Below are 14,179 nucleotides of genomic sequence, written 5' to 3'. Positions count from 1 at the left end.
TTCCTCACTGCACAAATTCAAATACAGACCACAGTAAGATGACCATTTTCTCTCATAGCTTAGAGCTTACTAATCCATTATGAACTGAAACTGATCAGTTTCCATTGTATTTAGAGCTAGAAAAACATCCAACTGGTCAACTATTTAATAAGAAACGATTTAATGAGCCATCTGAAATGACCATTGCAGAAGTCTTGGGGGCACTTAATTTTACGGTACTGTTTCCACAATGTTTGTATGATATTAACAGGAAATTGTGGCAACAAATGGATAGAATTCAACACAATTGGTAACTACTATAACTGGTACTAAATTGTACCCATGAAATGGTTTAATTATTTAATTGGTTAGCTTATTACTGTGTAATTAACATGTTACCATGTAAGCCTACCATAAGGCTTTCACAGACTCCAAAACAATGTCAACACAATGTCCTCAGCTTGGGGAAGCCTGATGAAGACAATTTAGTTGTGAACGCTATACTATATTCATGAAAATATTTTTTTTTGTAGATATGGCCTAATGTCGAGGTAAATAGCTGTTAACATTCGTAAAAAAACACTGCCTCTGATTATTTAGGTCTTTAATTTGTTGAAAAATGAATTTCAAAATGTGTAGTCCTACTTAGTTTATTTTATACCATGCAACCTCTTTTGAAACATCTTTCTTTTCTCTCTAAGGTGTTGTTGCTCAGTTCATGCAAAGTTGTTCTGCAAAGTCTGCCATTGAATACAACTGGCTTGTTTAAACAAAAGGTTTTCTCAGTCACCCCCTCTTTCTCATGTTTGAGTGGAGTCATGAAAGCCCTCCCAAATACTGTGCTCTCCCTGTCAGTCTGGGACCGTCTTCCCTCCCATTCGCCAACTGAGCCGGAGCGCTGACTTAGATGAATAATTCCGGCTGAGTAGAGCAGGCGATAAGCACCGCTGTTTTGTTCTAGGGACGCTGCTGCTGTTGGAACAGCTATGACAAATAAAGCAGGGTTTTTTTCTCTTATCATGCTCCCCTTCTAACCCCTTCTCTCCCCCTATATCTCTCCCTCCTCTCTCTCTCTCTCTTTCTCTCTCTCCCTTTTTCTCCATCTTTCCCTCTCTCTCTCCCTCCCTCTCTCTCTGGTACCTAAAGAGGTCAATTTCTGCTGTTTCTTTCTTATCCCCTGCTCTTACACAGAGATAGTCAAAGCCCTTTGTAAGCTTTACTCAGCCTTGAAAGATCAAGGTCAATATCTAACAGGGCACACTTTGCAACTCAGTAATTATGTATGTCAAGCGTGTGTCAGATGAAAAGAGGTGTCTGCTCTTTTCCAAGGTTAATTCACTGGAAAGTACAATAAGCCTATTGGGCCATCCAGTGGAGAGCACTGTAGGTTAACCTTCGCCTCAAGGGGAGAGAAGTCTAAGCACATTTCTTTGACATGGCAGTTGGATAGGAGAGGATTGAACACGGCTTCATTTGTCGTTGTCTTTTCGTCTCTGCTGTCTCTTCCTTTAGGTGACATTGGGGAAGGTGCTGAAAGCCATCGTGGTGATGAGAAGCCTGTTCATAGACCGGACCATCGTGAGAGGATTCAGTGAGAATGTGTATTCCGAGGATGGCAAGGTATTGTGTTCAGGGTTAAAAGGGAGGTTAGTGCCCAAACAGCTGGTTTGGGTAGTACTGCATGAGATGGTGAGGTGCGACCCTCTCTCCATTGAAAAAAATATGCATACGGTATTACTTTACATAAGGTATTACTTTACATAAGGTATTACTTTTACACTCGGGTCAAGAGACGTCATACTAGGCATATTATCTGTACACATCCCAGGAGACTTCAGTCTAGAGGTCTTCACGGGTCCCAAAAATGTTGATCCAATCCGAAATGGATCCGTGGCTTTCCCACATGACCCAATATGCATCCCGGAGCCAACTAGGTAAAAAAACATGTTGATGTGCCCTTGAGCAAGGCCACGTAACCCTAATTGCTCCTTTAAGTCACTCTGAATAAGAGTGTCTACTAAATCACTCAAATAAAAAATACAAAAATTAAAATGCATAAATTCATTATTTTTTTTGAGAGACCCGTTCCGAATGGACCCGAGGACAGTTCCAAAAAGGCCTGTGGAAAAACAGACCCCAACAGACCTGTGCCGGTTCGGATCAGAGAGACCCATTCACTTCCGATAGTAGAAAAAGAGAGAGAGAGAAACCTGCTAGTGCCATCAATAAACAAGCGATATTGGCCAAATGATTTACAGTTGAAGTCGGAAGTTTACATACACCTTAGCCAAATAAATTTAAACTCAGTTTTTCACAATTCCTGACATTTAATCCTAGTAAAAATTCCCTGTCTTTGGTCAGTTAGGATCACCACTTTATTTTAAGAATGTGAAATGTCAGAATAATGGTAGAGAGAATTATTTAATTCTGCTTTTATTTCTTTCATCACATTCCCAGTGGGTCAGAAGTTACATACAGTCAATTAATATTTGGTAGCATTGCCTTTAATTGTTTAACTTGGGTCAAATGTTTCGGGTAGCCTTCCACAAGCTTCCCACAATAAGTTGGGTGAATTTTGGCCCATTCCTCCTCACAGAGCTGGTGTAACTGAGGCAGGTTTGTGGGCCTCCTTGCTCGCACGCTTTTTCAGTTCTGCCCACAAATTTTCTATAGGATTGAGGTCAGGGCTTTGTGATGGCCACTCCAATACCTTGACTTTGTTATCTTTAAGCCATTTTGCCACAACTTTGGAAGTATGCTTGGGTTCATTGTCCATTTGGAAGACCCATTTGCGACCAAGCTTTAACTTCCTGACTGATGTCTTGAGATTTTTCTTCAATATATCCACATACTTTTCCTGCCTCATGATGCCATCTATTTTGTGAAGTGCACCAGTCCCTCCTGCAGCAAAGCGCCCCCACAACATGATGCTGCTTGCAAGCCTCCCCCTTTTTTCCTCCAAACATAACGATGGTCATAATGGCCAAACAGTTCTATTTTTGTTTCATCAGACCAGAGGACATTTCTCCAAAAAGTACGATCTTTGTCCCCATGTGCAGTTGCAAACCGTAGTCTGGCTTTTTTTATTTTTCTCCCTAATTTTGTGGTATCCAATTGGTAGTAGTTACAGTCTTGTCTCATCGCTGCAACTCCCGAAAGGACTCGGGAGAGGCGAAGGTCGACAGCCATGCGTCCTCCGAAACACAACCCAACCAAGCCGTACTGCTTCTTGACACAATGCACATCCAACCCGGAAGCCATCGTTGTAAATAAGAATTTGTTCTTAACTGACTTGCCTAGTTAAATAAATAAAAAGTATATAGCCATACCAGACCTTGACGAAGGATTCTTAACTTTATTAGGGTAATATCAAAAGTAAGGCATCGTTGTTTATACGGAAAATACAAACAGGTTATTGCGTCATTAAATAAAGTTTTGCATCTCGCCTCTCCTTTTCATGGTTTGAGTGCGAGTGCGAGTAGCCTTCCGGCAACACAACATTAAGAGTTGGAACTCAATTTGGCCAAAGAAAATGTCTCAACAGGATGAAACAAAACACTTGTTGCATATTTAAAGAACTGATTTTAACCTTCACAAAAGGTAACAGGCTTAGGCCTATATTGCAGCAATTACCAACAAAGGTGTGTTCCTACCGCAGGCTTAAAAAACATGAGCTGGCGCACACCCATAAAAATGAGTCGGTGTGGCGGTGATGACTAACGAAAAATATACTATAAACTATCAAAATAGAGTCGCACTCTCCATATATAAACTCCCAGTAATTTATTGGGTATTTACCAATGTTTCGACAACTGTGTGATGGCCTACCCAACAAATGACTGCAATAGGCTAAAGTTTTTTATTTTTACAACAGGCTTACTTTTAATCCTAAATTAAATTAAAAAGACAGTTCGAACTTAATTTAGCCAACAAAAATGTCGCAGCAAAAACAAAAACACTTTGAGCATATTTAAAGAACTGGCTTATATTCTTAAATAGGCCAATAATAATAATAATAATAATAATAATAATAATAATAATAATAATAATAATAATAATAATAATAATAATGATAAGAAACCAAATTATAATAAATAAATAAAAGTTAGAAAATTGCATCAAACCTGAATAGCGAGTTGCATACAGTCCATTTGGCCGCGCCAACCTTCTCATCTTTGTTCACTCACAGAGATTCCGCTTCTTTTCACTATACTCTTTCTCCTCTAGCTTTCGTTTTACTTCATTAAAAATGTCCTCCATCTTTGCAATCAACAGCCGCAGACGCGTGTGAGGCGAGTGGCCAGAACCAGTTTCAGCTGGACATAAGCTATACGTTTTATTGAGTTGCTATTGGCTGACACAGATAACAAGTTCACACAATTGTCATCACCTCACACATTAAATTAAGAGGACGGGTCCAGTCGGTAAATCAATTTTAATTGCACATACCCGAGACCTGTGGCCAACATACACTATATATACAAAAGTATATGGGCACACCTTCAAATTAGTGGATTCGGTTATTTCAGCCACCCCCATTGCTGACAGGTGTATAAAATCGAGTACACAGCCATGCAATCTCCATGGACAAACATTGGCAGTAGAATGGCCTAAATGAAGAGCTCAGTGACTTTCAATGTGGCACCCTCATAGGATGCCACCTTTCCAACAAGTCGGTTTGTCAAATTTCTGCCCTGCTAGAATTGCTCTGGTCGACTGTAAGTGCTGTTATTGTGAAGGGGCAACATCTAGGAGCAAAAACGTCTTAGCTGCGAAGTGGTAGGCCACACAACCTCACAGAACGGGACCACAGTAGCGCATAAAAATTGTCTGTCCTCGGTTGCAACACTCACTACCGAGTTCCAAACTGCCTCTGTAAGCAACGTCAGCAAAAGAACTGTTCATCGGGAGCTTCATGAAATGGTTTTCCATGGCCATGCAGCTGCTCACAAGCCTAATATCACAATGCGCAATGAAAAAGCGATACCCAAATCCGTGACAGAAGTCTGAATTTAGGAACCACTCGGGTCCCAGGTCAGATCTCGGAATTTCTGGTCTATTGGACCTGTGAAGACCTCTACTTCAGTCTTCTTGAGACTGTCCTGGCTACAATGAAGGATCCCTCTAGGCTATGTGACCTCATATAGCCTTTTATACAAGGGGGCTGATGGTCTCCAGCTGCTAACGTAACACGATGCAATCCAGGGTCTGGACCTCCATTCCTCATTGTCAGTTTTCTGTTGGCACGGCTGAATAATTTAGGTGACCACTTCCTCTCTTGCACACTCACATGAAAAACTTGTAAAGGATAGGTGACATTGGCTTTCCTCTACGATTTCCACTCTATCAGATTCAACATTAATCCCTAATTAATTTTGAATGTAGCTCTGTGTTGGTGTTTCGCCCTCACTCAGCCAGAGAGTGAGGACTCTTTGAACTGACATCAATATTAGGAGGCCATCAAAGCCACAGAGAACCTTGATCACCATTAATTATGCCAATGAATGGTAGACTTCTGAACCTCCTGCCAGAACAATGCTGTCTGATGTACTCAGCTGTGTGTGTGTGTGTGTGTGTGTGTGTGTGTGTGTGTGTGTGTGTGTGTGTGTGTGTGTGTGTGTGTGTGTTCAAAAGTTTGGGGTCACTTAGAAATGTCCTTGTTTTTGAAAGAAAAGCACATTTATTTGTCCATTAAAATAACACCAAATTGATCAGAAATACAGTGTAGACATTGTTAATGTTGTAAATGACTATTGTAGCCGGAAACAGTAGATTTTGAATGGAATATCTACATAGGCGTATAGAGGCCCATTATCAGCAACCATCACTCCTGTGTTCCAATGGCACGTTTGTGTTAGCTAATCCAAGTTTATCATTTTAAAAGGCTAATTGATCATTAGAAAACCCTTTTGCAATTATGTTAGCACAGCTGAAAACTGTTATGCTGATTAAAGAAGCAATAAAACTGGCCTTTAGATTAGTTGAGTATCTGGAGCATCAGCATTTGTGGGTTCGATTACAGGCTCAAAATGGCCAGAAACAAAGCACTTTTCTTCTGAAACTCGTCAGACTATTCTTGTTCTGAGAAATGAAGGCAATTCCATGCGAGAAATTGCCAAGAAACTGAAGATCTCGCACAACGCTGTGTATTACTCCCCTCACAGAACAGCGCAAACTGGCTCTAACCATAATAGAAAGAGGAGTGGGAGGTCCCGGTGCACAACTGAGCAAGATGACAAGTACATTAGAGTGTCTAGTTTGAGAAACAGACACCTCACAAGTCCTCAACTGGTAGCTTCATTAAATAGTACCTGCAAAACACCAGTTTCAACATCAACAGTGAAGAGGCAACTCCGGGATGCTGACCTTCTAGGCAGAGTTCCTCTGTCCAGTGTCTGTGTTCTTTTTCCCATCTTAATCTTTTCTTTTTATTGGCCAGTCTGAGATATGGCTTTTTCTTTGCAGCTCTGTCTAGAAGGCCAACATCCCAGAGTCGCATCTTCACTGTTGACGTTGAGACTGATGTTTTGTGGGTACTATGTAATGAAGCTGCCAGTTGAGGACTTGTGAGGCGTCTGTTCCTCAAACTAGACACTCTAATGTTCTTGTCATCTTGCTCAGTTGTGCACCGGGGCCTCCCACTCCTCTTTCTATAGTGGTTAGAGCCAGTTTGCGCTGTTCTGTGAAGGAAGTAGTACACAGCAATGTACCAGATCTTCAGTTTCTTAACAATTTCTCAGATGGAATAGCCTTCATTTCTCAGAACAAGAATGAACTGATGCATTTAGGAAGAAAGTCCCTTGTTTCTGGTCATTTTGAGCCTGTAATCGAACCCACAAATGCTGATGCTCCAGATACACAATTAGTCTAAAGAAGGCCAGTTTTATTGCTTCTTTAATCAGCAAAACAGTTTTCAGCTGTGCTAACATAATTGCAAAATACTTTTCTAATGATCAATTAGCCTTTTTAAAATGATAAACTTGGATTAGCTAACACAACGTGCCATTGGAACACAGAAGTGATGGTTGCTGATTATGGGCCTATGTAGATATTCCATAAAAAATCTGCCGTTTCTAGCTACAAGTCATTTACAACATTAACGATGTCTACACTGTATTTCTGATCAATTTGGTGTTATTTTAATGGACAAAAAAATGTGCTATTTTTTTCAAGGACATTTCTAAGTGACCCCAAACTTTTGAACGGTAGTGTATATGTAACTGTCACAACTACCCAGGGTACTTTATAGAGATAATGTGCTCCATGGAAAATGTTTTGAAGTCCAGACATTCCCAAAGCTCCACCTAGGATGAGTTAGACAGACACAACAGCAGCCAGGGTTTTGTTTAGGATGTCTCGCACCCCCACCCCTCAGGCTCCAACATCCCAATTTCTGCCATTTTCTCCACTAATTATCATACGGTAAGAAGCAGCAGGAGCAGCAAGCTGAACCTTCTAGCATACAGAGAGAGGGGGGAAAGGAGAAGGAAAACTGCACTATCAAAGGAGGGCTTCAAAGACTATCGAAGGCATCTCTTGGGTAATTTGTGATCCTGTATTATTTTCCCTTCAAAGGGTCTCTGTGTGTCGGTAGTGGGTAAAGGGACAGAGGGGGATTGAATCCGATTTCTCTAATAAATGCTGACACCAGGCCTGTTTGATATTAGTTTCAGGGTAGTGTTTTGATTTGTTATCGCCTTTGAAACTGTTTGGACGACCTTCGCACAATCTCCTGCCCTTCTCTCCTGGTTCACTGAAGGACCATGCAAGTCACAGGAAAGCAGGGGAGCATGAAGAGAGGAGTCATTTGAACTTAAAATATAGACCTGATCAAATTATCAATACAATGTTAATGAATGGTATTACAAAGATTATAGACTTAAGTGAAAGTTGATGGTGTAGTCCAGAGGTATTCATTCTTACCGAATGAAGTCCGGAGCCTGCTGTTTTTTTTTATTTTCTTCACCCCACCTTTATTTAACCAGGTAGGCCAGTTGAGAACAAGTTCTCGTTTACAACTTTTCTGTTCTACCTGATAATGAATGGCACACACCTGGTGTCCCAGGTCTAAATCAGTCCCTGATTAGAGGGGAAAACTGGAAAAAAATGCAGTGGAACTGGCTTCGAAGTCCATAGTTGAGTTTGAGGGGTGAGGTCAGTCTTGATGACGACTACACGTGTACTCCAATCTCATTGTTCTAAATTCTCAAAATTAACACTTGCTGTGATTTGTATCGTATACAACTGAAGAAAATAATGTGTGTGGATTTGAAAATGTACGATTGATTACATAGATATGAGAATAATATCCTTTTCTCTCCTCAGCTGGATATCTGGTCAAAGTCAAACTATCAGGTTTTTCAAAAGGTGAGACCCTATCTCAAAGTTTACTCCAAACGGAGATACAATGCACAACCTGAGGAACTCACGAGTAGTCATAGGATTGTGGAACCCTCTGTCTCTCTCCTGTTAGGCCAGCTGTTGCTGTGTGTTCTCTCCCACTTGTCAAGCCCTGTCATACCAAAATGTACTCTGTTTCCGGTCGGATTTCATTTCAAACTCATTTCTTGTGAGCATATGGGGGTTATGAGTCGTCCTCACTTCCCTCTCATCCTCCCTCACCAAAATCTCATCAGGCGGAGTCATCGCCATGGCAGCATATGGGCAGCCAGAAAGCCACACACACCAATGACTGGGATGGAGCCAGCATTAAAGAAAGAGAGCCCCCAATTGTGTTTTTCATAGAGAATTGTCACTTGTGCCCCCTGGCTGTTCAAAGCACAGTATGTTTATTTCTTGATCTCATCCTAATGCTAACTCAAACAGACCGTGAGGAAGGCGAGAGAGAGAGAGAGAGAGGGAGGATGGCACCTCTCAGCTTCCCCTCCCATCTGTCACTGCACTGCCAAGGTGTGTCTTGTCACCAAAGCCTCTTTGTTAACCGCCCAGTCATATCCTTACATCTTCTTTGAGGAGAAAGCCCCCCCCCCTTCTGTTTTGATATGTTTTCTCTGTGCATTTAGTGTACTATATGCCTGCTATGTGCTGCTAATAGCCGTGTCTCTCATGCTTCGCCAGATGGTAAAAATGTAATAGCAATGGACATATTGACTGGACACAGAATAAAACAATACTAGCTACATCGACAGAAGAACTTAGTTACGTAATAGATGGCCCGCAGATAATTGCATGTGGGATGAATATTTGATTTTGATCAAAGTATTAAGAATAATAAGAAACCCAGTCACTGCCAAGTGAATGTGTAGGAGGGAGAGATGGATACAGTATACGCTATGATTAGTATTGCTCCAATGACAACCATGCAGTAGTCTACCAGAACTCTTTTAGTTATTTTAAAAGTTGAGTAATAAGTACTCTGTCTTTGAAAACATCTTGTTTTACTTGACCGCTTGTATTGATTATGTTATGTAATGCTTGCTCATAAAACCATATTGAATTGAAAATGAACTGGCAGGCTTAATGTGATTTTATTGTTTCAGGTTTAGCAGAGACAATTGGAATGTTCTCAAATGTTCATGTGTTTTTACAAACCCCGTTTTCTCTCTAAGGTTACGGATCACGCCACCACTGCTCTGCTGCACTACCAACTTCCACAAATGCCCGACGTGGTGGTACGGTCCTTCATGGTGAGCACATTCACAACGCAAACTACATAACCCTCTCCCACCCTGTGTCTGAGCTCCTCTACTTGATAATCCACTCTGTCTTTTGTCCAATATCTTCACCATATACACATAGCCGATGGATTGCACTTGCATTGCTAGTCGGTCCAGGCATCTTATCACACAGTACTGTAACAGTACCTCATTTGATTTAAAGCTCTGAGACTCATTTTTGATAAGGGGAGGAGGGGGTTGAAAATTGTCAGGCTATTACTGAATTACTACTGGTTGAGAGTTGGACAAAGCTTCCATCTATCACTGAAGCTAGTAGCCAGTCACCACATAGAGTCCAATAGAGGTGGTACCTCAGGAAGCATAGAAAATACTTGTCATTGTTATTGTGTGATGTATCAGATACCATCGGATGTTCTTACTCCTGGCTTCCCGGAGTGCAGGGCGGGGTTATATATTAGTGTTTTGATGTTTTAGTCTTTAAATAGCCCGACTGTCCACTCTGTAGACCCATGCTCTTAGTGCTGAAGTGAGGGAGATTGATCCTCTCCGGTGCTGAAAATCAATGAGATACTATTTTGATCTGGCCCAGCCAGGGTGTGGGGGCTAGGTAGCACCGCCGTCCTTTAGGGAGGGGTTTCAAACAGACAGATCAGCGGCTCGGCTTCAGGGCCAACAGTGGGACGCCTCCTTTACTGACCTGTCCTCATTTACAGCTTGACACTGTCCAGAAAGACATGATCACTACATACCCAGCCATCACCATGTTTTGAAACGTCTTAAGACATCCTAAAAAGTCAAGACATCTTCAAGGTGCATCTATAGACTGTCTTAATACATCTTAAGACAATCTTAGAATGAATGAGATGTTTCAAGGCACTGTAAATATTCACATAGGAAAGATGGGCAGGAGTCCAGGCTATGTCGCAGCCGGCCACAACCGGGAGACCCATGGGACTGCGCACAAATGGCCCAGCGCTGTCCGGGTTAGGGGAGGGTTTGGTCGGCAGGGATGTTCTTTTCCCATCGCGCACTAGGGACTCCTGTGGCGGGCCGGGCGTAATGTAGGCTGACACGGTCACCAGGTGTACAGTGTTTCCTCCGACACATTGGTGCGGCTGGCTTCCGGGTTAAGCGGGCATTGTGTCAAGAAGCAGTGCGGCTTGGCTGGGTTGTGTTTCGGAGGATGCACGGGTCTCGACCTTCTCCTCTCCCGAGTTCTGTACGGGAGTTGCAGCGATGGGACAAGACTGTAACTACCAATTGGATACCACGAAATTGGGAGAAAAAAAGGGTAAAACATTTTTTGATATAAAAAAGAATAGATGGTCATGATAGGAAACTAAATGTACATATTCATAGAAATAGATGGACATGATAGGAAACTAAATGTACAGAATCATAGAAGTAGATGGTCATGATAGGAAACTAAATGTTCAGATTCATAGAAGTAGATGGTCGTGATAGGAAGCTAAATGTACAGAGTTCTTGTGCTGACGTTGCTTCCAGAGACAGTTTGGAACTCGGTAGTGAGTGTTGCAACTCAAGACAGACGATTTTTACGCGCTTCAGCATTCGGCGGTCCTGTTGTCTGAGCTAAAAGTAAAGGGGTGTGAGTACTTTCTGAAGGTACTGTATGTCTGCAATCAGTCCTGTTTAAAGGAACAGTTGGCCTAAGTCCCGTCTTAAGTAGCTACTAAAACAGTCAAAACATATATGGCTTTTCTGCACCTGTTTCTCAGTTGCTATTCCATAGGCTTGCAGAAACATTTCTCCCTCCTTACACATAACTGTATGTAGCCTTCTGGTTGCAGAGCTAACCTGAGATTGTTGTAATGGGTCTTTCTCACGCTTCCCAGTGGGGGTGGTGAACATTACCCTGGCTGCTGATGAATCTTGGAGCGGGTTTAATCCTCTAGATTGATGGTGCCAGTGAATGTGTTCTGCCAGGTGTGTGACTGAGAGGGAGGTGTGGCTGGCTGGAGCCCACTGACTGGCTGGGAGAGAGAGCCGGGGGGGGGGGACAAGCAGGAGGAGAGGCTCCATTTCACCCCCCTGAGTGGATCAACCGCAGGCTCCCACATTGGGTCTCTCTCACCATTGTCAGCACATAAGCTCATTGTAGTGGCCATCATTGAGTTTTGATTCAAAATTTGATGTTTTACTAGAATCAGTCTATTGGTGAATCCTCCTGACAAATATATATCACTGTCCTCCTGCCTGAATGTCCCTTTTCTGCTCTCCTCGGTAGACCTGGCTAAGAAGCTACATCAAGCTGTTCCAGACCCCGTGTCAGCGCTGTGGAAAGTTCCTGCAGGAGGGACTTCCACCGACCTGGAGAGACTTTCGTACCCTGGAGGCCTTCCACGACACATGCAGGCAATGAGGAAACGGTGGGGAAAGGTTCCATTAGAAACTACTCTGACAACTCATCTGATAAGACAAGAGCATGGCAAGACTTCACCTTCTCTTCAACCTCTGTCTACATTGTGCATGTAGAGCAACAACCCCGGGATTTATAGACTGTCATGCCTGTTAGTCCACTTCCTGGTTGGACTGGGATGGAGAGAGGGCTCCAGTAAGTAGGGGGAATTCCAGTTTACAGACATCAACATCAGAATTAAAATCTGCCAAGACTGCCACCGTTGACTCTTCCATCATTAACATGACATGAATGTTGTTTTGGTCTGTAAGTCCCCCCTCCCCCACTGTGTATGATGATGTCATATTAATGAGTCTACCTTTCACCTAATCTCACACAGCTGTCCAAATGTTTGCCTTATAGAGTATTGTTCATTGCGCCTACTTCAGTCCCCTGGTTGTGCGGGAACCTATTTTTCTGTCTACCCAACTCTCTCTCTAAAAAGTTATTTTGTATCAAAGGTAGAGCGAACATATTTATGCCCCAAATCTTGTGCAGTTTTTGGGCATTGTGTTGTAACTGATCAGTTTTATACAGGAGCTGGGTTTAATATTTCTTGATCTATGCTGTCTAAAGGAGGTTCTTACATGGGTCCCCATTTATGATTAATATTACGTTCTCCCACACATCCAGTATTCCTATGGAGTTGACTGATGCCTGTATGAATCCCTCCTACTGCCAATGTGTGCTCTTAAAACTCCTCAAGCCACCGCTGGTATAAAGAGGTACATAGATTCAAGCTTTTTTCTTTACTCAAACATGGATACCTAATACATTTTTTCCACAATAGGATGTTTTAATGTTTTATTTATTATTTTTTTTACAATAAAGAGTCTTGTCCCACCACTGCATTTCCATTAGCCTCCCCCTGTTTCCTTTGAGTTCCCCGTTGTTGCTGCATTTCCATTAGCCTCCCCGTTTCCTTTGAGTTCCCCGTTGTTGCTGCATTTCCATTAGCCTCCCCCTGTTTCCTTTGAGTTCCCCGTTGTTGCTGCATTTCTATTAGCCTCCCCCTGTTTCCTTTGAGTTCTCCGTTGTTGCTGCATTTCCATTAGCCTCCCCGTTTCCTTTGAGTTCCCCGTTGTTGCTGCATTTCCATTAGCCTCCCCCTGTTTCCTTTGAGCTCCCTGTTGTTGCTGCATTTCCTCCTAATCCTACCCCTCACATTATCCCACCCACTCCCAGCCCCCCTCCTCACCCCACCTCACACATTCTCCCTTGGAATGCCTAATTATTGCTCCCCAACACTGCTTATGATTGATAATGAGTGCTGGTGTTGCTCTCCCCTCAAGTGTGAATGAAGACCAAGAGAGCAGGGTGTAAGGTGTGTAGCTAGCAATGCTGCTGTATGACTGGTGTCTGCAGAGCCAACTGTGCCCCGCGCCGTAAGCCTCCTCTGGGTGGATGCAAAGGTAGTTTAGGGCCTGCACACTTTTCAGTGCACACACTGGTAGTTAAGACTACTCAATTATCCTCACAGGATTCACTATCCAAATACACACTATAATGTGTGTTATGTTAGAAAATTTTGACATTATACACAGACAAGACGTGTTCCTTCCTTGTTTAATAAAGTTTCCCCTCGTCATGGAAATGGAAACTGGCAGCATAATAAAAGAGTGGCTAAGTCTATGTCAAAGGTTGTCAAAAACCTATTGAACAGACACCCTGACATTTCTTAATTACAGTGGAGGCTTTTTTTTACCATGGTCTCCCATTCTGCCTGCATTAATGAGTAGAGAGGGGAGGTGGAAGGAGGTCTGTGTAAGGGAGGTCAGTCGTTGTCCCGGGAGGCAGATGGTGATGAGTTCCTCTCGATGCCAGGAGAAGTCTGGACAGGCTCCATTCACACAGCCCTAGGCGTATGTAGGAGGTGCGTACACCGGGGTCGGCCTCAGCAGTGGAGGCCACATCCAACTCCCATCTGTTCTTTGGCTCCACCACCAGATCTCCAACTAGCACTGTGTTATCAGCAGCACTCCACCACTTGAGTCCTGCCCTCTCTCTGGTCATAGAAAGGTCATTAACTGTGAACCTGTCCAAACCACACCACAGTAATGATGGTGTATCGGCATGTTTGAATAGAAAGATACAGTGACACATTTGAATGGCATTTAAAATTGTGATGCAACAATCTGAGGAA

General features: G+C 42.7%; 1 protein-coding gene across 4 annotated transcripts in view; it reads left to right on the top strand.

Moving 5' to 3' along the window:
* Positions 1 to 12,887, top strand: part of med27 (mediator complex subunit 27) — an 87,604-nt gene extending 74,717 nt beyond the window's left edge. The window contains exons 5-9 of one of the 4 annotated variants that reach the window (XM_029717773.1): positions 1,492 to 1,599; positions 7,413 to 7,519; positions 8,305 to 8,346; positions 9,549 to 9,626; positions 11,866 to 12,256. In XM_029717773.1, coding sequence (XP_029573633.1) covers positions 1,492 to 1,599; positions 7,413 to 7,519; positions 8,305 to 8,346; positions 9,549 to 9,626; position 11,866 — 336 coding nt within the window. In that variant the 3' untranslated portion in view covers positions 11,867 to 12,256. Of the gene's footprint in view, positions 1 to 1,491; positions 1,600 to 7,406; positions 7,520 to 8,304; positions 8,347 to 9,548; positions 9,627 to 11,865 lie in introns of all 4 variants that reach the window. The other 3 variants (XM_029717772.1, XM_029717771.1, XM_029717774.1) reach the window with 3 other exon arrangements.
* Positions 12,888 to 14,179: the final 1,292 nt, after the last annotated feature.

Source organism: Salmo trutta, chromosome 27 (genome assembly GCF_901001165.1).
Source record: "Salmo trutta chromosome 27, fSalTru1.1, whole genome shotgun sequence".
NCBI classification, from domain to species: Eukaryota; Metazoa; Chordata; class Actinopteri; order Salmoniformes; family Salmonidae; genus Salmo; species Salmo trutta.
This window is presented reverse-complemented; position numbering and strand designations above follow the sequence as displayed.